Source organism: Nyctibius grandis, chromosome Z (assembly GCF_013368605.1).
Source record: "Nyctibius grandis isolate bNycGra1 chromosome Z, bNycGra1.pri, whole genome shotgun sequence".
NCBI classification, from domain to species: domain Eukaryota; kingdom Metazoa; phylum Chordata; class Aves; order Nyctibiiformes; family Nyctibiidae; genus Nyctibius; species Nyctibius grandis.
The window spans coordinates 20,239,345-20,261,927 of record NC_090695.1 but is presented as its reverse complement, the minus strand read 5'-3'; the positions used below and the strand labels follow the sequence as shown (position 1 = coordinate 20,261,927).

The following is a 22,583-nucleotide window of genomic DNA, read 5'->3' as shown; positions in this document are numbered from 1 at the left end:
TCTATTTTATGCAGCATCAGAATGGGAAATCCATTAGTCTGGCAGAAAACCAATCTGAAGTGTGATTGAAATGAAATGTGTCTTCACTAGTCCTGCTGCTTACAGACTACTTTATTGATGTAGGTGAACAGCAGATTTGATGCTAGTTTAAAAAAGCAAAGCATTAAATAAAGAGGTACCTTGTAAATAATCCAGTAATGGTGACTACACAGGGTATTAGATCTCTTACTGAATACTGCCAATGGGGAACTTTACAAGTAGATATTCTAATATAGTTTCTAAATCTCTTTCATCTGTTTTTAGGATGTCTGCTTTTTAAAAGGAATTTTTATTTATTTTGAATTTTGCTATTCTCTCCCCAATGTCTACTTTAAAATGTACACGCAGAGATTGTTGATGCACTCAAAAGAGTTAGGATTTATATTTTAAAAAGGACTGGCTTCAAAGACAAAGTTTGAATTTTGTCAAGGTGACAAGTAACTAATACATCTCTCAAAATTTCTCTTGGAAATTTCTCTTCTGTTGCATAGAATTGCCTGGCCTGCCTTCTGTCACTCGCTTGGGCAGAACTGTCATCTAACAGGAACAGTGTTTACAAGCAATATTATCAAAAAAGAAAAGGCCACCTCATGCTAAGCAGGATGTAGCCAACTTGCCTGTGAGATGAATCTTTCTAAAAATGGGTTGGGTGGCTGAGAGAAGGCATAAAGGATGGGGAAGGTGACGGAAACTACTCTCAGGGAAATCCATAACAACTGGCAACACCCAGCTAAAGTTTAAAACTTTGTTGCAGCATATAGGTGAGTAATCCATCTAATGTAATAGACAGTTTGTATTTGTTTGCTATGTGACATAAGGGAGTAATGTAGTTAGAATAACTGCAATTATGTAAGCACACAGCCATGGGAAATAGGAAGGGCAGAGCTGGTATTTCCCAGGTAAAGCTAATGATACCATCTGTGAAACATCCTGATTTAATTACCTCCTGAACTTCAAGAGCAGAACTAACAGCAGTATACCAAGTGATTCTGAAACATGAAAGTTTCATAATTGTGCCTCAATATGTAAGCCAGTATTACTGTCATTTCTTACGCTATCGTTTTGAAATCAGATCTGTGTGACTCAATGCTTTGTGCAGGCTCTCCCCAGCTTCCTGTGGGCTCTGTGAGGTGGAGGGTCCAGCCGTCCTTACCTGCTTGTCAGGCCAGGGGGTAATGCTCCAGAACCTTTGCTTTTGAGTTCTGCCTTGGGTGGAAATTATCCTGTTGAAGTTTGTACTGTATTGTCATGTTCTCCAGTCTTTTGCTAAGAGGTCCCTATAAAAGTAGCTTGTCTGTCTTTCTAATAATTAGCTTTGCTGTCTAATGCGAATTCTTAACTTTAGGTTTTAGTTCCCACTGAGTTTTAGAATTTGTTTTCTGGAGTGACAGAGCTTACATTAGATTGTTTCATTTTGCTTGGTTTTCTGTCAAGTTCTTTTGTTTGCTTGTTTTGTTCAGTAGCCATCAACATGAAACACTTGTTGTAAAATGACTATTTAAAAGCAAATCTTTATTTGTTTTAATATTTAAAAACTATGCAGGGGGAATAAATGAGCCTCAAGAATGCCAAATATCTTTCATGTGGGTTGAGCAAAGGAATGTGAGAAACTTCTTGTTCTCGTTTAAAAATAAGGAATGTTTGAGGCATACCAGTAATTCCCATTACAAGAATCACTAATAGTTTTGTGTGCTAACCGAACTTGAGCACTTCCAACAACTTACTCCCTACTACTTGTCATTGTGAGGCATTCTCGTATGGTTTACGGTGGTATTTGTGGCATTTTTGGCTGGTGAAAACGATCTTATCATCTAACCTTGCCTCTCCAGGAAAAGTAATGGTCCAACTTCAGATTAGTTCTGCCAAGCCGTATGCCCTAACTCAGCTGCAGTTAGTGGGCTCTTTCAGCTTCCTGCTGAGCTGCGGGGGACTGGAGGCCAGCAAATGACTTTGCTTTTTTAACACAGCCCTTTGCCTCACTTACACCCCCTATTTTTATAACGGTGAAGACTCATTTGTTTAAAGATGTCTTCAGGAATGATATTAGCACAGCTGGCTTGAACCTAGGTGCATGATATTACTTCCATTGCCTTTTTTAAATGAAAAGGGGAAAAAAAAGAAAAATGTTGCTTATTTCTTTCTAGGAGCTGAGTACCTTGCATATGTTTTTGAGGTGATTTCAGTGCTTGTTTTCTGAATGCGTATGCTTCAGAAGACTGCCTCTATGTTCTTCAAAACTTTTCAAGCTGGGCAGACTGAACTTATATGACTACATTTTTAGATGTATGTAAGTTGCTTCCAATATGTCGTTTAAAATAACCTAATTTTGAAAATTAGTCTGCTAATGTGACTTCCCTAATTTTGAGAGTTTACTACCACCTAGACACTCTATTTAAAGAAGAAAATTCTCTACTCTTAGTGCATTTTAGTTGCATTTTTAAATTTTGTTTCAAGCAGAATGTAAAACATTGGAAATAAAAGTGCCAATGTGCTGATTCTGTAAGTACATTACCAGATATGTAGGCTAAATGTGTATTTTCCTGACTGAACTGTGGCTATACAAAAGCTTAATGTGCAGATGACTTTGCAGCATGAAGAACTACAGCTGTGTATTTAATAAATGGCCTTCTCTGTCCCCAAGTCTTTGTCCTTTCAGGCCAAATATTTTCAGTCTCACATTTACAGGGTAAGTTCTGTAGACTTCAAAACTGCCAAACATTATGGAAGGTTGTATTATGGTCAAAACTTTGTCAGGTTACTTCTTAACAACACGGTTGTACTGTAAAAAACCAGTCTTTCAAAAATGTTGGTTTTTCTGAAGCACAAGCTAGTTGTTTATCTTGTGTGTGGGTATGTGGGGTTTTTAGCTCTTCCATTTTAAAAAAAAGCAAGCCTTGATCATCTTATTTTCCAGTATGAATGCATTTGTGTATGAAGTAAATGTAACAGGATAAGACAAAGTACCTTTCATGCTGCCTTTATCCCTACTTGTAAGTAGTTAAAAAACAAAAAATCCCGAAAACCTAATACAAACAATTGTTCATAGAAATGGACTTCCAAAGGAAAAGTAGTAGCTAGTTAAGAAAATAACTGCTCTTAGAATAACTAGTTTTAACTTTCTTTACTTCGCTTACCTTCAGATTCAGAATAATTATCAGTCAGTATTTCTGTGTGGTGAGGGTGAGGCTGTGGCTGCTCTCTGGCTGTTAAATCCTTCTCTCAAGGATAGTAACTAAACAGCAAAAACTTTCAGAATAAGTTTAGCAGCTGCTGTGGAGTTGTATCTTGCTTGCTTGGTTATGAACAGAAAAGAGACCTTGAAGGCTAAGAGCCTCTGCTGTCTTAGCTCTTGTGAAATGTTTTAAAGGGAGAAGAGCTATGAGTGCTGGCGTCAGGAGAGGTGGGACAAATGCCTCTACATCCTTCTGGCAGGGGCTGGGAAACGTGAGGATTTGCTATTTCCATCTGCTGCCTCTCTACTATGAGCAGAATCAATATATTGGAAATAGTCTGGTTCCAGATAAAAAGCTTGGTTTTGGTCCCCGTGTCTATCAGGCGTAAGAGTTGCTATTTAAACACTGACAGCACATTTGTCAGTCACCTAATGCAAAATTAATGCAGTGTCGACTAGTCAAGTGGATAAACGTAAAGAATTCTGTATTTGTGAGGATGCAATTGTCAGGATGAGAGCTTTGCACTGTAAGAGGGAGGAAAAGTCAATCAACACCCCCAAACCTGTAATTAATGGCAATTCATTTTGAGCCAGCATCCACACCAGAATCTTCTGGATGTTGAGCTAGCCAGCCTTGAGTTCCAGTAACATCTTCATGAGGATGAGAGCAGGAACACTGACTGGCAGTGAAATCAGTAAGCTGTTTTTCTTGTTGAAGTACTGATTAAATGTAATGTGATTATTTGTATTCAGTGAATACATTTTTATTGAAATATTGAGCCATACTGTGCACAAGGTGTCTGTAGGCTTTGGTAGAATATTGTTACAGCTGCTGAACAAGGTAACTTCTGTTTGCCATGCCTTGTATTTTGATAGACTGTTCTCGTGAGACTGAAATGGGGAGAATACTGGATTTTAAGGGCAACTTATTGTAATCAATCTAACTTTTAATAAAATAATTATTTATAGAATACAGATTTTTTTAACACTTCCCGCCAGCACCAGTTACTTATAGCTGAGTTGCCTGGTTGACATAGTTGGACAGTCTGAGGTACCTGGTGTTCAAGACAGGACTGAGTCTACGTATGTTTGACATCATCCATAGTTTGGCTTATCGAGCAAGATGGCAGGGATATTTATAATTTGTCTCTGACCTTAAAATCCTTTTTTTCTGTGTGATTGCTAGTGCTTAATGGAAGAGGGCCACTCAAGTTTCCATTAGAAAAGGAAGAGGATGTCCCATGCTCCTTCAGATTTTGCCAGCACCTTTATAAACATAGAGCTTTGTACCAAACATTGTAATATGAACATAGGGCATGTGAAAATGGTCAGCATAAAGACAGTGACATTGCGTTGGGAAATGCTGATGCTGGAGGATGGTATTTCTGGAAGATGTGAACTTTAAAGAGATTTGCAGAGGGAGTATTTTCTGAACAGAAAATTGATGGTGGCTTCCCATGTACAGACACACTGGACAGAAGTGCAAGCAAGCAAACAAGTGGGTAGCAAAATGAGAATTGGGAGAGGTAGATTAGAAGAACTCTAGTGGAGGCAGGCTTGTCTGTGTTGCATCTTGTCATGAAGGGTGAGTGTAGTGTACTTCGACATGCATAAAAACTCCTGTGAAATGGCAGTGGACAGGATGTACTTGTAGTTGTGGAGATAAGGGTGACATTATTTTGCAGGAGTGTTAAGGTGAGGACAAATGAGAAGACAGAATCACAGAATGATTGGGGTTGGAAGGGACCTCTGGAGATCATCTAGTCCAACCCCTGCCAAAGCAGGTTCCCCTAGAGACGATAATGGGGAGATCTGAGGAGAAAGATGCATTAGCATCATGAGGACAGAACTGGCTGTCCGAGCCTGCAGCTCACTTAGCCTGGAGGAGATGCAGGGCAGCCAGGGGAAAGGAGCTGGTTATCAAGGTGGGCTGCAGCCTGGACTGACAAAGGTGAATACAGTGTGAAGATTGCACAGGGGTATGGAGAGAAATCATATGGCAAAGTGAGACACTGAGTAGGAATAGGTGAGGCACCCTTCGAATGTGTTGGGATTTTTAAAAAAGCATTTTCTAGGGGGAATGAGGCAAGGGAAGGGCTATTGAGCACTCGATTTTGAAGCAAAAATCAGTATTCATATAAGCATACTTCTCTGAAAAGTTTTACATATGTGGGTGGTGCTGCCTGCAAACTGGATGGGCTAGATAATTTTTGTGAGTTAATGGTATTGCTGGAGGTACTATGAGACTTCATGATCCTGGTGTGGAAACAGTTGATTCATCAGAGTGTGATTTGCATACTAATTATAACGTAGCTAACTATTGTATTTAAAAGGAGTATGCAGACATATTGGCACCTTTCCTCCTTCCGATCTACCTTAGAAATACTTCTTAGTTAGAAAATTAAAGTTTTCAGTAGTAAATGTTGCAAAGCTGAACTTCTTCACCTATCAGTGACTTGGACTGTAAGTGGAGATGGCAATAAAAATTAAATTAAGCAGCTGCTCTTTATTTATATTTTCCCCTTAACTGTAACAGTTAACCACAGCATGGTTTCTTGAGATAACGCTTTATGGTATGGAAGCACCTTGTTTGATATGTAGAGATTACAAAATCATATTGTTGCACATAACAGCTCAGCTATAAATTAGCATCAGTCCTAGTGCAATGTGGTCAGCTAATGCTCCCTGATCTGTATTTCACAAGTGGTGCTCTGTTAGCCCTCTCTATATTTTTTCCATTCTGTTCCATGAAAATCTTTTCCAAAACACTTTATTGACCTGTATTTTATTAATTACAAAAATCATATTTCTGTTTTGTTTTCACTCAGGCAGCATCATAAAATCTTAATCAAGTGAAAATGGCCTTTAGCAATCTGACATCAAAGGCTGTATTACTGTATGGTGAATGGATTAAAGATGCCGGTGAGTCATTTAAATCTAAAACTTACTAACTTTCAATAATTTTGAATAGTGATGTGTAGCTATTCTAGGAGTACTCTTTATCAACTTAAAGTAGCTTTGTCTTCCTGTAAATGTTTTCAAGACTTACAAGGTTACCTATTGACATTTTAAACTGGAAAGAACAGACTAGTTTCTGCATTTTAAAAAAGGAAAAAAAGCAAAACTGAGCTAGTTTATGGTTATAACCTCAGGCTAAATAAAGTGAAGACAGTGATTCTTCTGTAAGAGTTTCTGGCTTGTGGGAATATATAGTTTTTCCTGTGCTGCTGAAGGTAAAGCTTTAATTCTTTTTCATTACCAAACAATGGTATTTTATCAGTTAATTGAGCTAGGTGCACGGTATTACTGTATTCTGCTTTTTCAAAGCAAAAGAAATAAAAACCCTGATAAGTTATAGTATCTTAAAATTAATCCTCAGAGTAATTAAGTCTGTCACAGTTCTGTTTTGAAAAGAAAAGTTAGTCTCTTGTTGCAGCTGATAAGAGGATATTAAACATGTTTTTGCTTTAATGTTGTTGTTCTGTGGTTCTGCATGCTTACCAAAAAATGACAGAGGAGATGTCAAGTTCAGGGTTAAAACCCATCTGTTGCAGTGGTATTCCTGAGTGCTCCTCACTGTGGTAGGCACATAGTGACAAGGATTAGCTGATTCCTGGGGAAAACTTGAGAAGCAGTTAAGGTTTGATCAATAAACTTACTAGTTTATCTTTTCCAGTACAGCTGAGAACCATTTCTCTTGTTCTGTAGAACTACAGCATGGAAGTGAAAAGGGAGTTTTATCAGTGTAACTCATGGAGTGAAGTGGATTGGGATGGAGCTGGGTGATGGAGAATTTCTGCTGCAGTGTCCATGAGTTCAGAATTTGAGTTCCTCATCTCCCTGCCTACCAGTGCTTGTATTTGGCATCTTGTAGTGTACTGTGAGTGGCTGGACATGGTTTCCTCAGGATCAAGCTGGGAAGATGAACGGGAAAGTTTTGGTAGTATCAGTGCAAGGGGTGGATGCAGAAAAAGCAGTCAGTTTTGAAGAGCTGGTGATTCTCTTGCAGTCCAAGGTGTACAAATGCCTAGTGCTGTTGTTCACAATCCTTATTGGTCTGTGGGCAGCAGCACTGGGCACATTACGGGCTCTGAGCAGCATTATAATGGGCTTTCCTCCTCAATCTGTTTTAAAACTTCTTGTGACTGTAAACAACAGAGAGTATCATGAGTGAAATGTTGCTTAAATGCTGTGGGTTGAAAATCATTTGGCCATGAACTAAACACTTAACAAAAATTGCAGGGGTGTAATTTCACCCCCAAAATACAGCAGCAAACTATGAAAGCAGCAGTTTACTGAGTCAGTAGTTAAGTTTGAGATCATTCAGAAACCAATCTTTCAAAAGTCAGTTTATAAAAATGAGAAAAATATATATTAAAAAAAATACATCAAGTTCATGTCAATTCTCCTGCTTATGGAGAACTGTTGAAGTCTTTAGTGAGCTGAGACTTGGTGATGAACCACAGAAGGATGCTGTGGAATCATGGTGAAGGTCAGAGGGAGTGCCTGCCAGCCTCAGCTGCAGGGAGATGGAGCGGCGCGTGTATAGGAGAAAGATTCTCTGCAATACTTATCTCTGGGATAACTGGAGAGGAACTTGCAACACTTCTGCTGTTTGGAGGCTTGTAATATGAAAGTGTGTTTCATGGTGCTGTGATGTGTCTGCACTGAATAGGCACAAGCCTCATGTACTAGGCTATGAATACCAACTGATGGGACAGAAGGTCTTCTTGCTTTAAAATCCCCATACTTTGTCTAATGCCATACTGCTCGTAATGCTCGAGGATCTTGAAAAGTGGGGCTACTTCACATCTCTGACTTGAACTTGTGAAATAAGTTTCATGCTTTTCCAGAAGAATGAAGTCTCACATGGAAATGCAGCCTCAGTGATCTGCTTGCATGTTGCCTTCCTGTGCTGCCCTCTGAGTCCCATTCATGTGTGAAAATGTGGACTTTTCATGGCGAGAGCTCTACACCGAAAACTGGGTTCCTTATGTGTCTCCTCTTCATTATGTGTGAAGAATTGATGCAAAAAGAAGTGTTGAATCCTAGAGGTGCTAAAGCTTGTTATCCATTTGGTATGGATTTGAGGTGAATGGACTCTGAAACATAATCAGCGACAGCAAAACCTAAATCATTAAGTACCTTTCTGCAGCTGTTTCAGGATTTAGGAAGTACTGGAAAGGTCTGATCTCTTTTTTTTTCTTCCCCTCTTCTAGATCCAAGACTGGAAGGCTGGCCACTCATGTCTTCACCTTTTCCAACAACTTTTATCATTGGAACCTACATTTATTTTGTCACTTCCTTGGGACCCAAACTCATGGAAAATAAAAAACCTTTTGAACTCAGGCAGATAATGGCATTTTATAATTTTAGTGTGGTAGCCCTCTCTTTATATATGACTTATGAAGTAAGTACTACTTTTATTTGTAACATATTTATATATTTTATATCTCTAACTATCCTCTTACTAACTTTTAATAAATTTATTAATATTATTCCCACTCTGAAATTCTTAAAAAACTATTATTCTGATTGTTTTAATTATATTCCTCCAAGCAGTATGCTAAACTGATTGAGCTGATACTTGAAAAAAAAGGAGTAAGTTATACCTAGAAAGAGAGATTGTAAAATATTCTATGTGCCATTATGTATAATTTACAAAATTAAAAATCCTCATAACTTATTTAATTTCCCTGGGCTATAGCAGATAAAGCAGATTACATGTTTTTCTTAGTCTATTGTAATTGTTTCTGTCTTACTATGTGATAGTCAACACTGATATTTCAAACACTGTATAGAGTTTTTTTACTGTAGAATAATCTTCAGTTAGAGCTGCCTTTTAAATGACAGGAGCTAATGATATCTAATCTGGGCATCTTCACCCTTAAAAAAAAAAAAACAACCCACAAAACCCACCAACAAAACAAGACAAAACAAACACTAAAAACCAACATGAAAATCTTTAGCACTGATATTTTTTTTTTTTTTTTTTTCCCTCCCGGAAATAGTAAATGCTCTTTTTCTTAATAGAAATGTTGAGATTTTGCTATATTTCGTAGTCCAAGCAAATGTTAGACTTCTAAAACTGGAAAGCCTGATTAGTTGTATAGGATTATGGGTTAAGTGACCTAAAAATCCATAACCATGAATGGGACAGACTAAGTAGAAGCTTTAATTTAGAACCAGCTTTTAAACCTTAAGATAGCTAATGTCTGTTGGGTTGTTTTAGGGTTTTATTTGTGTTTTGTTTTGTTTTATTTTTTAAAGTGTAGCTATTTAACAATGGCATTGTGAGAATGATAGCCTTAAACATTTGCTTGGTGAAACATCACTATGCTAGTACTGACCCTTTTTGTCTTAAATCTAGCTATGTGGCTATTTCAGGTGTGGAAAACTGGTAATGAAAAGTTGTCAGATTATGCCACGTTGGCAGGATACCTTTCTTTTAGCTCAATTTGCATAAATTTCATCATGAATTACAGTGAACTGCCTGACATTTCTTTTAACAGCGCTCTACAGGCAGTGCAGCAGCAGCTGCTTTGTGTTGTGACTATTATGTCATGACTGTTGCTATAAGTGGTGGGCAAGATGCCCACATTTACTATTTACTTTGATTTGAAAAATCACCAAAGTTCCTTTTGTGATTTAGTGATAAGTTTTGGTTATAACCCTCAGAAACAAAAAACATACTAAACTTCTGTTAGTGTCTGAAAGTAACACTTAATTCAATTAATCTGCTGTCAAGACTTCCACCTTTAAATTTCATGAAAGAATGCATGGATAGAGTGTAACAGATTGAATCTCTGCTGTTGCCTGGCTCCCAGCAAAAAGCTGATTCTTTCCCTCTTTGTATCCAAGCCATTGGGTGGGTGCTTTAGTATTGTGCTGTCTTGGTGGTGTTTCAAATCTTGCTTTATTTAAACAACTGATTCTTTTAGGAAGTTAAACATCTGTTGCAGTCATGGACTAAACCTCTCAATCTGTTAAGAGAGCCAAACCTCCTTATCATGCATGAGTGGATGATGATGATCAATGGATGAGAAGCTCTTTATAAACAAGTATAAGATGCAGTAGTCCTACTGGCTGGCAGGAGAATGAGCCAAATGTAACATTGAGAAAGTTGCTCTCATCCAAGCTCTAATATATCCCAAGATAAAAGATTAAATGATATTTGTTACATACAGTCCCTTGGTCATGCGTGTGCTCTTGATTGTAAAACCCTAGCTTCTCATCCCTCATATCAGTGAAAGACTAATTGAATCATGCAGTTTAACTAAGCAAAATTTTAGAAACTGTGATACTAAAAATATAGTGCGTATTGATTAGTTTCTTATCTTTAATGATACTAAGCCATAGTTTTCTGTTGTGCTGGTTTTCTTTCAGTATTAAGATGCTCTGCTGGTTTCTTTTCAGTATTAAGATGTTTGGCTGTGATAGCAATTTACAAAAAATTTCAAAATTTTTGATTTAGTTTTGTGGTCTGATTTACACAGTAAGTTGCATTTCTAACCTGGGTTTTGAGATACAGCTGTTTCTCCTCTTCGGTTACTAATGCTGAGATAATGGGTGTAGGAAGAAAGTTCTTGTCCATGGGTGTGGTCCTGGAGTTAGAAATTCATTAATCTGCAGCAGCAGAGGATTTTGTGGTAGCTGGCCCACACAGAGGTAGATGATTGACAAGGTTGCTGTTTCAACAAGTTTTTAATGTTTTTTTCCCCTCCTGCTTAGTGACTGTGAAAGTAATCCAAAATTAATGAATTTTTCAAAAGATCTAAGTAAATCTTTGCCCTTTCCCTTTTCTTTGCTCCAGTTTCTTATGTCGGGTTGGGCCACAGGGTACTCATTTCGGTGCGATATTGTTGACTACTCGAGGTCACCTACAGCTCTAAGAGTAAGTTGCTAAAAGCAAAGCTGAATTGTTATGCTACAGTGCCTTTATTTTTGGAAATGCTTTTTGAACAACCAAATGCGTTGCTGTAGAGTGGAATGTGCGAAATGGAAATGCCCTCTTGCATAATGTAGGGCATGTGAGTTAACTGGAGGGGTTGATTGTTTGGGAAAAAAAAAAAGAGGCAATGCATTTGTTGGCTTGTTCTTGGTTTTAAAATTCCTTTGGGATTAAAAAATGTTTTGTGTTTTTAAAGAAAAACCAATCAAATATTTTGTGTTTTTAAAGAAAAACCAATCAAACCATGTGTTTCAATATTTCTGTCAACCTTGTGACACCACTTACTTGTCCCAATACTTTCTTTTTATATAGTTACTTATTTTTCCTGCAGCTGCTTAGTTTTATTTATGACTGTTATGATTTGACAATTTCTGGTTTTACTCTTGCAGATGGTACGAACTTGTTGGCTTTACTACTTTTCCAAGTTCATTGAATTATTAGACACTGTAAGTATTTGTAGCCTAATAAAAGAAGTAGTCATGTTTCCTTTTACAGTAGAGGAACCAGTGCTGTTAGGGGCTGGGAGCATAAATTGCTCGTTATTTAGCCCTCCAACCTTCAATTATTGGAGTACTATCAAGGTGTTTACCCTTATTATCTCTTCTCACCTTGTTGTCCCATTGCACTGTCATTCCTTGATTATCAGGAAAAATGTTAATGAGAGAACACACCTTTAAAAATTTAGGAAGCCCTGACAACTTGTTTAACAGCTGAATACACTCACTTGTTGTGCTATGGCAATGCTTGTCTTCACACTGCAGATAAAAAGTGGTGTTGATCGTGTTGATTTTTTTTTCCATGTCATCTTCAGATTTTATCTTACATATTCAGAATGTTTGTATCAGCAGCTCTGAATACAGCATAAATTGAAATACCTACCTGCTCTGAATTGCATTTGTATGCCTTCATGGTCATGACTGTAGATATATTTGATATTAGGCTGGCACTCTAACATGTTTCAAAGAAAGACAGAGCAGCAATGCATTGAAGCAGAATGCAGACCTCGCTCACCACCAGCAGCCATTTGCCTTCCCCTCTTCCTAGGACTGACACCTAGTAGAGGTGGTTTAGCTATTCATAAACCAGCTTCTGAGTGTTGGAATCAGCTGTGATTTTGTTTGCCTTACTGTGCACAATAGAGGTGATTCAGGAGCTGACTCATGAGCAGTTAGGATGTTCTACAGACTGCGAGCAAAGTTAGCTATCTAACTTTCATCTATCTAACATCCAATGCTCATGATTCAGCACTGGAAGATATTATTCACTGAGCCAAATGGAATGGTAATGGAAGGGCCAGGAATGCTAAAACTGGAAAAGCCTGACAAGTTTAGTCCTCTATTTACCTTCACTACCCACTGATTAGACTGCTCCTTTTTAATTAGTCCTGGGCCTGAAAAATTCTTTTTTTAAAAAAATCTGTTTTGTTTCAATCCACCCAATCAGTACCTGTTTCTCAGCATCTTTTTGGTTTTATTGCAAAAGCAATTTCTTAGCTGTATTTAAGTCAGCTGTTTCCAAATGTTTTCCCTGGCACAGCAGGCTGCTTCTTCTCTTCTGTGTTCCTTTGCTTGCCATCTGGTACTACCCTTTGCATGACCTGACTTCTCCTTACACAGTTTTCTTGCTCTGTTTTCCCTTAACATTTCCCTTGAAGTCTGTCCTTTAAAATGTGGCCCGTGAATGTCGATTAAGAATACCTACATATATTCTGTCCCGTTTGCCTGTTTCCAAGGGTAGCTAAGTCAGTGTTCATAATAAAGTGCTATTTCTATAACATAATATTTTCTACTGTCTCTATCTGTAACCAGTCCTTCGGTTAATTCTCTCAAATGGCCTTGCCTTAGTACTTCAGGGGTCTTAAAATCTGATGCTTCTAGATACTTCTCAATTCAAGGAAGTCCATCTTCTGCTGTCTGTTGCACACATAGGTGATGGCTCAACCTTGGACATTTGCTTTCAAAGCTTGCCCTGGCTTCTGAGACTTCACAGGTGGATTTTTACATACTGCTTTATTTTTTTTTTTTTGAAAACTAGTCCGCATATCTGCAGCCTCAGGTTCCCTTCTCCCATGATTGCAACTGTGAAGAATTTTTAAGTGCACAGCAGTGAGAACCAGCACTGATGCATACAGTTTTCTGTAAATATGGTGGGCTTGATTATCTCCTGTAACATTCTGTTCATTAAAAATCTGTTTCAGATATTTTTTGTGCTGCGTAAGAAAAACAACCAAGTTACATTCCTGCATGTCTTTCATCATTCCATCATGCCATGGACCTGGTGGTTTGGAGTCAAATTTGCTGCAGGTAGTGGAGAGAGAGTTTAAGTTGTACATATCTTCTGGTATGAGAAGTTAACTATGCTAGACAAAAGTATTTAAAGAACAGAAGTAAAAATCATTCAAACATCAATGTTTTTAAATTTAGATGTCTGCAGTATTTCATGGAACATCTGAGAGCACTATCATCATTTAAATGGGTGGGGAGTACTCATTTTTCCTATTTGACAGCATTTTGTGCAATGTTGGTTTCTCATAGAGGGAGGAAAGGTGCAGGGGAGAGAGCTGTATATAAGCAAAGAGCGTTATTACATGAAAAAGAGATGTGACTGCAAAATCAGAAGTGGTGGGGGAGACGTATGAGGCAGATAACACTGTTGAAATGACTTCCAAGCCATTTGTACCCCTGAAATGTAAGAACTGAGTTGGAGGGGAGGACTGCGTTCTCATTCTTTTTTACTGTTCAATAAGTTATTCAGGCTTTGTTGCAGTTATTTTTACTGGCTTTAGGTAGCATAATTGGGGTTTATTTACTTCTAATACTTTGGCTTTCACAAAACTACAGAAATGTTTTCTGGACCTTATTTATTACAGAAACTTACTTGAGTTGTACTGAATTGAAAGTCTTTGTCCACTTCTAGCTTGCCTTCACTTTCTCCTTTCCTGTTCTGTGTGTCCATGCATGCATCTTCCTGCGCTACATTATTAGTGTGCACCACTAATAAATACAGCTTGCTGTGAGAATAGCCTGATAAGCGCAGAGTGGAGAAATGCACAGTCATTTTGTTTTCCGTTTCGAGGAGGGTGTGAGACTTTTTTAGGAGTTTCTACCAAGAAATAGGTTTGCTTTTTACATGTTTCTTCACTCGTGTTCTCTGGCATGTTTTTTTCTCTCCCAGAAAATTGGTGACAAATTGATGAAAAGAACCATTGCTTATTAAATCTGATCTGTTAGTGTCTGTTTTATGAATACAAAAATAAGACCTGGAAGCATATCCTTCTGCTGTATTTGTTGAGTTTTTGTTATTAGGAAGCTGGTGTCCTGGTCATGTCTTTCTCAAATGTTGCTGAGGAACTGATATTTTAAGTTAATGATGAAATTGTGAATAGTTTTCTCAGCATACAGTTAAGTGTGTTTATAGATTTGCAAAAAAAAACCAAACTAGCAACTAACAGTCCCTCCTCTTAAACCTTGAAAAGTTTCCATTTATAGGTGATTAACTTTCTGCCTTTTATCTGGACATCAGATCAGTATACCAGCTACAGGCTACTGCTTTTGCATCAGATTCAAATTTCCAGTGTGATAATTTGACAAATACTTCCAGCAAAGTGTGCAAGAACTGTTTTGTCCTCTGCTAATAATAGTCCCTTATATTCATGCAGAGCTGTGTTTATTCCTACAACTCTGTTGCTTATCTTTATACAAATCTTTCCAAATATTGTTCTGTTTGATAACTTCAAATTTTTTCCAAGAATTTCAGTCCTGCTGATGATTATCTTGTATTCAGTTTCATCACTGTTTCTCCTTCTAAATAGTGGCATTGATCAAGTTTTCAACCTGTGTGTAAAAAAACAATCAGTTTGAATGGAGATGCTGATTTTTCTCTGATCTGATATTAACAGAAAACTCTAAAATGGTGCTTATGTATGGTGTTGCTTTTGGGGGTATATTTTTGTACTGTTGATTAGGTTGTTTTTTCTTTTTTTTCTCTGCTTTAACTATTTGTTTTTTCTTTTGAATATTCACTGTGCAAGCCAAAAAAAGTATGTACATTTGAACTGTAAGCACACTCAAATTATTTTTAAAAATACAAAGAGCTAAGTTTCAAAGAAAGTTTGCAATAGCAGCTGAAGGAGTTATTATCTATCAGGCTGGAGGATTAGTGTGTGCTATTAAAATCACAATATATGTTTTATTTTTAACTTGAAAGATTCTTAGTGGAAAATAGGCTTTTTTTTCCTCACTAAACGTCTGCTTTTGTGTCATCTTGTTTTCTTCCTGATGCTCAGTGTTTTCATGTTGGTATTTCTATTAAAAAAACTTCGGTGTATGCCACTTCTTGGATCATTTTTACCTATAATTTCTTGTGTTCATAAAAATAAAATTACTTTGAGCAGGATCATCTACCTTCATTGCTGATCCAATAGGAAAGGAGTATTTCTTTACTTGCTTTTTGATGTTCATATCTTACCAGTTGCAGTCCTGAATTTGCCCCAAGTGCGGCTACTTGGTCTTAAATTTCCTTTTCCCTCTGAGTGATTTTGAGATGGACCATGGATTTGTGAGACCCTCACTTAGGTCATGATTCCAAAAACTTAATGATCTGAAACTGTGATTCTTTCCCTGAGAATCTGGAAATCTGTGTTGGGGAGAGAATTACTACTTATCCTCCAGAGCTTTGCAAAGTTCATCATTGTCCTGGTTTGGCCTAAACCAGGCCGATTTTCCTTTCAGTGATTTTTGCTTTCAGCTAAGTCTCCTCTAAGTAACTGCACTTTCTGAAACTAACTGCATGTTTGCAGACAGTGTCTGCCTCCAAGACTGATAACGCCCGAAGTTTGTAGTTATCGCTGAGGCACCGGTAGGGATGTTGTGCAGTAAGGCTCTTGCTGTACTTATTCTTAGAGAAACCAAGGTCACTGCTGAATTCCTCACTGCTTATGAGTGAAGAGCCGAAGGGGGGTTGCAGCTGCAGTGGGGAGCAGACAGGGCAGGTGACCCAAAATTGACCAACGAGGGTATTCCATCCCATACACGTCATTCTCGGTATAAAGGGGGGGGGATCACGAGGGTCTCGCCCCTTTCTGCTATGGCTGGTGTCCAAGGAGGACTCCGTCTGTTTTCCTGCTGCCCCCGATCCCGATCCGTGCATCCCTGAATCCAGCTCTCGACCGTTGCTAGGCCCAGCCTGGGCCTTCCCGGAGCCTGCCCTGCAGTGCCGGTGGTGACGTGGCTGACTTCAGGGGAGCTCATTCTTGGTTTTGTCTATATATTTGTATATATTTGATTATTTCTATTATTATTATTATACTCTTTTTCATTATTATAGTTTATTAAAACTGTTTTAACTTTCCAACCCGGAAGTCTCTCTCCCTTTTCCCTTTCCCTTTCCCTTTGGGGGGAGAAGGGGGGATAACAGAGGGCATCTGCCACAGGTTTAATAACTGGCCCAGCTTTAAACCGTGACAATCATGATGTCTAGAAAAGAGGTGTAAACAGGAGGAGCACTGTTTCTACTAAATTCTCTGCATCTCCATCATGTGTAAGTTTTAATAAAAAAAAAAAAATTAAAAAAATGAACCCAAAGAACAAAAAATTCCACTAAAATCTTTTAAAGGTAATTAGATTGGCTGTTTCAGAAAGGCTTGGATAAACCTTTTCTGAGAAAGGAAACTGACGCGATCCCTCAGAATTGGTATCAACCCAATTCAGGTTAAATACCTTGAGGGTTAATCAAAGTCTGTAGGTTTTGTGGTACGTGTTTTTTCTACCCCAACTCAAAACAAACTACTAGGACGTGAGGTGGCCTTTTAAATACCTGATGCAATAATACTAGTATGTTTTGGTTTTCTACAGGTGGTTTAGGAACATTTCATGCTTTGCTGAACTGTATTGTCCATGTAGTCATGTACACTTATTATGGAATATGCTCTTTGGGACCAGCCTATCATAAATATTTGTGGTGGAAGAAATACATGACAACTATACAACTTGTGAGTAATTTTCTGATTGATGTAAACACCTCTCAGAAAGCTGATTGTGGCTAACACAGACTTAATGCAATATATTTGTACTTTTAGTTATGTTCATTTGTCTAGCTTACAGTTGGTACAAGGTTTACTTATGTTTTAATTGAGTAAAACAAAAGTGGTGAGCTCCCCTCAGTTAAATCTGCTGACTTCAGCGTTCATTATAATCACAGATTTTTTTAATGCAGTACTTGGTAAATATATTTACAAAACTCACTGCCTGTGTAAAAATAATTAGAATCTAATTTTACACCAAGAAAACATAATTAATGTACAGAATACATGTGTGACTAGTAGTGAGGAAAGGGAAAAAGAAGTATTTCTTTAGCATTTCATGTCTATTCTGTCATAGAAAATGTGTTTAGAGAATTTACCTCTCTCTAACTCACAGCATTAAAAAATACTCTTGCAGTAATTACATAAAGTGTTTTATCAGCATTAGATCACTTTCAAAACGTTACTTCTCTGGGTGCTTTTTCATGCCTGGCTTTTTTAATAGCCGAATTTTCAAAATTCAGCTTCTGGCTAAACAATTAGTTTGGCCTGAGCAAGGATGCTGATGGAGAAGGGAAAGGAGCAGGGAGAAGCAGCCATGGCTGTCTGCTTGCACCAGGTCTGGTGTTAATAGAATAGCTCGTGTAACCACATGTAGCTCTGAACAATTTAACTTGAATATTTATTACTTAAAGTCTTTTTCTCATGGCGGCACTACCAGTGGATTATTAACTTGGAGTTCATGTGGAATTTTTTTTTTTTAAGTCCTCCATTAAATTGTTTTTGGGACCTGCAGACCTATGTGTCACATGCTAGTGTGCGAGGAAGGTGGGAATTCATGTTCAGTCCTACAATGGTTGCCTTTTTGTTTTTCTGGCTAATTTTTCTAAAGGAGCCTCCCATTTGTCACAGGTCAAATGTTGTTCTTTTTTCGCTGAACTGGCCAGGGCAGACTCCCATACTCCTAGTATGGGTTTCTCAGTGCTGCTTGTAATGTAGTTTGTCCCAGGACTTCTCTTTCTTTACTCTGTGAAAATGTTTTTCAGTGGAGTAACATTTTGAGAGAGGGGCTCTAAAGGTGCATCTCTGTCATTTTAAAAAGCCTCCCCACAAACACACTTTCTGTTTTTCTGTATGCTAGTTATGCTGAATCTTTTTAAACTTCTGTAGTAAGTTTGTAATTTATTTTAAAAGTATTTGTTTTCTTCACCTTTTTCCTCCAGGTGCAGTTTATTATGGTTACAGGCCATATAGGACAAATCTACATCATGGATGATTGTCCATACCAGTATCCAATTTTCATGTTTATTATTTGGCTGTATGGCTCTATGTTTTTAGTCTTGTTTCTTCACTTCTGGTACCACGCTTACACGAAGGGGCAAAGACTACCAAAGATGGCAAGAAATGGGATCAGCAAAGATCAGTGAAACAAACTCTTGTCTCTAAAAACAAAAAAGTGTATGTCAAAGTGGAAACTTGCACTACTTGACAATCAAGATATTTAGGTGCACACACTACATGGTGTATATTTTGTATGTTTTCTTCCAGAACAGAATTTGTATTTTTACCATAAGTTATTTGGGATTCAGAATTTCAGGGGTGGGGGGAGCACTGCGGGTCTCTGATTGGAAAAAAAAAAGAAAAGAAAAGAAAAAAAGTGTTTTTTTCAAAAACTTGTTCATGTTTAGCCTATAAGAAATGAACGGATAGATGATCTCTATCTAGAAGATGCATGAAAGTAAAGATATTAATTGGGAAAATTATAATGTATTAAAAATTAAAAATGTATTAAAGTATATGACAAGTACTGAGTACTTTGAACACTGAGGGGAAAAAATTACTTCACCTTAAATGTTTTAAGTTGTTGAGACTGTCAGCTGCATTGTATTAAAAGAATGAATCTTCAATAAGTACTGTTTATGGAATCTAAAGCTTATTATTAATATAGTTAGCACATAAACATTGTTACGTATGTTTACAAACTGTATTACTTTAAAGAAAGGAATGTATGTTAATCTGTCACGGTATGGCGTTTCATTTGAAGATCATAGATTTTTCGATCTACTGTCTTTTACTGAGATAATTCTTTTCATGTTCTACTCACTTGAACACTTTTAAATATCGGAAACCTACTAATTTGAGGATTATGTGAGCCGTCTTATAGTGTAACGATCAAAACATCTTACTGATTTGTTCACCAAAGTAGCCTAATATAATTCTTATTCAGTGTATCTATGGATATATTTTGATATTGGTAGCGTAGGCTGTTTAAGGGGGAAAAAAAAATCTTATAATTCAGTAACTAAAATCTTAGTCCTCAAATAAGTTTAAAAAAATATTTTTTGATTGAAGCCTAAATGTCACCTAGCATGATTGTACTGTGCTCTATTTTCTTCCATTTCCATTATCCATTGAAATACACGCCTAGAAGGATTTTCTGTTGTTTTTTCATGATTATTATTGTTTGTTTTTAACAATTCAAGGTTAAAGTTTCTCTATTAATAGCACCACTTGCCTTGTCCAGAACTGGGCAAAAAGATGTGTGCCATTCTCTGAGCTGCTGAGAGTGGGGCAGGCAGTGGTGACAGGGAGTGACTCCAGTCTGTGTAGAAATAACCAGTACATTGTTTTCCATGGTTAGGCAGGTTGTTAGGCTCACACATGTATAGAAGTCAAAGGACCTTGCTGTTTGTATGCAAGCTGCTTTTGTACTGTATGAGTTTATTTTAAGGAATTGGTGCATGCAACAGACCTGTAAATGAGGAGTTAAGGGTGTTTAAATTAATGTTACCTTTAAAAGTACTGTGTTTTATTATGTTCACTACTAACAGAAAAGAAGTTTGTAATATTTGCTTTGTGCTTGACCTATCTGTGAAATTTTTCAAATACTCAGAACTTTGGGGCAAAACTAATTGCCTCCCTGTTGTACAAGTTGACAAAAGTAAGTTTTGTTACCTGAATACTTTTATGGGGATACTGACATTTATGCTGCTTGTTAATGCTAGAAGAATTTAAACTTTATCTCTGACATGAGTTGCAAATGATTTCTTATGAGATTATACAAGTCTTCTTTATAAAACAAATTAAAAAAAAATATGTTTTATCTTTCCACTGTTTAATGCCTGTAGTTATCAGCTGTCATGGCAGATTGAAATTGGATCCCAAAAAGGATTTGGATGGGTTGAGATGTATATTGCAACCCCTAAATTTTTAACACTTGATCCTGGAATCCTCAGTGCTAAGTTTCAGCTCCCTGGCAATGCACAGAGAGAGGTGCTTTGGCACAGAATCCAGGACAGCCATGGTGCTGATCAGGGGCCACACACTTTTTCAGTGGGAAATGCAATCACTGACTCTTAAGTTTCAAAACCTGCCAGCCTCCAGCTTGTGTGCATGCCCTTGGCTTCCGAAGTTTGGGGTCATCATCTACGGACAGATGTTTTTTTCAAACAGCTGGAAAGTATTTGCCTCTGATTTATTTTAAAAGCTTGAATGGTGCCTATTTTTATATAATAATTTATTAACTAAGTACTGATGAAGAAAGTGGGACAGTTTGGTTCATTTAGGCCTTGATCCTGAGGGTTGAAATGTATTTGGGAAATGCAGGCCTTTCGGGGAAAGGCTGTAATAGCTAGTCTGTAGTGTAAGCTGGATGATGCTACCCTCTGCTTCTTCTGTAGGGAAGCAGGCATTACTCTCTAGTCTTGCAGATGATTCCTATGCTGCTAGGGGAAGTCCTAGTTCTGGTCTTTGATTTTGCAATTACCTCCCCCATAAAAATGCACGGAGCAATGCATCCTGCAGCTGGGTGTGAGGGGCCAGATACTTGGTTGTTGGTTTGGGACCTAGATCTGCAACTGATTCTTCCAACTCACTTGGGCTTAAGTAGGAGCTGAGAGTATACACAGTCAAAACTAAGCAGCTCTGCAGATGGACAGGTGCTGAACAGAAAGCAGCCAGGAAAAACTTCCAAGTCCAGCAGTTGCACAGTGGCCAACTGCCTCCATAGTCAGTGGTTTGAGATTAAGAATTAATATGCAGGAGCAGAAACTGGAGATGCTAATCAGTGGGCACACTGGTTTAGTTTTCTGTAAGTTATGAAGCATTTGTAGAAAGAGAATTACATTGTTTCAGTGAATTGTATGGATGTATCCTAAGAGGCTGCATATAGTGTAACTATGCTAATGACATGTACAAAATGTTATTAATCCCCATCCTGCTATGCACAGCGCTGCAGCCTGAGAACCACACAACCTTGATCTGGACAGTTGCATTTTTTTCCTGCCTAAAAACTATGCATCTTACATGCTGATGTGTATTATACATTGAAGTTGTACTAGAAATAGGAGTGCAACAGTAAGCAGAATCATTATAGTGAATGTTTACTGGAATGAGGGGAATTGAGTGGAAATTTTGTATTCCTTAGATGATGAGGGGAATTGAGTGGAAATTTTGTATTTGTTAGATTTGGTGGAGGAGAAACAGTAGGATTAAGAAATTTCTCCTACAAAATTGAGTCCTGAGAATTGGAGGGTTTGGGTTTTTGGTTTTTTGTTTTGTTTTGTTTTTTTCTGGTAAAGTAATGAAAAGACACTATTTCAGTGGCATGGTTTGACTGTTTTCCAAACCTCAGCCTGGGCCCCTGTCCTGAAATACTTACTGATTGAGGAAGTACAAACAACAAGACGTAGTTAATGTTCGTTTCAAAAATGAAGTAATGCATCTTTTGTGAAGCCGAAATGTCTCCCTGAAGTGTATGACGAGGAGCAGGTGCTGGTCTGCGTTGCCTCATAACTGCCCCTACCCGCTCCCTCCAGCCATTTATGGCCTCAGGGGTCTTTTCTGAGCCCTCAGAGGGTTTTTTTGAACTGTTTTCCCTGTAGACTGCGCCAAAGGAGAGGTTCCCGCTCCTCCCGCCCGGCAGGAGTCGAGTTTCTCCACCGCTACTGCTCCTGCGCCCAGTCCCACGCAGAAGCCTTGTTTTCTGCCCCCGCCCCGGCACTTCGTCCCACAGCCAGCCCTCCGGCCGAGGAGCGGGGGCACGCACAGAGGCCTGTCAGCGGGACCACCCGCGGGGCGGAGGCACCCGAGCTGGGGGAAGGGCAGAGGGGCAGAGCCCGGGGGTGCGGCTGGGCACACAGGGACCTCCGCTCCGCCCTGGCCGGGCAGGGGGAGGGCGAGCGGCGCGGCGGGGCGGGCCCAGCCCTCAGCCCGTCCCGCCGCGGGGGCGGGGCGGGCCAGCGGCTCTCACCGCCAATCATGGGCCGTGCGGTCCCGTCACGTGCCTCCGCCGCCATCCAATAGGTGAGGGCAGCGCCTCCCGGGCCCGGATTCAAACGGTCGGCGGGAGCGGCGCGCGCGGCTGCCGGTCTCCGTGGAGACGGCGAGGCCCGGCCGCGTCC

General features: G+C 38.6%; 1 protein-coding gene across 1 annotated transcript; it reads left to right on the top strand.

Annotated features, from left to right (window-relative positions):
* Positions 1-749: 749 nt before the first annotated feature.
* On the top strand, positions 750-19,004 carry ELOVL7 (ELOVL fatty acid elongase 7). The gene is made up of 8 exons (XM_068423331.1): positions 750-800; positions 6,040-6,133; positions 8,431-8,621; positions 11,025-11,105; positions 11,552-11,608; positions 13,360-13,465; positions 17,015-17,151; positions 18,405-19,004. Exons 2-8 carry the CDS (start codon positions 6,070-6,072, stop codon positions 18,606-18,608), a joined length of 840 nt encoding a protein of 279 aa, XP_068279432.1. The 5' UTR covers positions 750-800; positions 6,040-6,069; the 3' UTR covers positions 18,609-19,004.
* Positions 19,005-22,583: the final 3,579 nt, after the last annotated feature.

Bases quoted from the DNA above. Each gene is read 5' to 3' on its own strand.
- ELOVL7 (XM_068423331.1), top strand. From the start codon at position 6,070: ATGGCCTTTAGCAATCTGACATCAAAGGCTGTATTACTGTATGGTGAA. The intron at 6,134-8,430 runs GTGAGTCATTTA...CCCCTCTTCTAG, and splicing joins TGAATGGATTAAAGATGCCG to ATCCAAGACTGGAAGGCTGG. The intron at 11,609-13,359 runs GTAAGTATTTGT...AATCTGTTTCAG, and splicing joins TCATTGAATTATTAGACACT to ATATTTTTTGTGCTGCGTAA.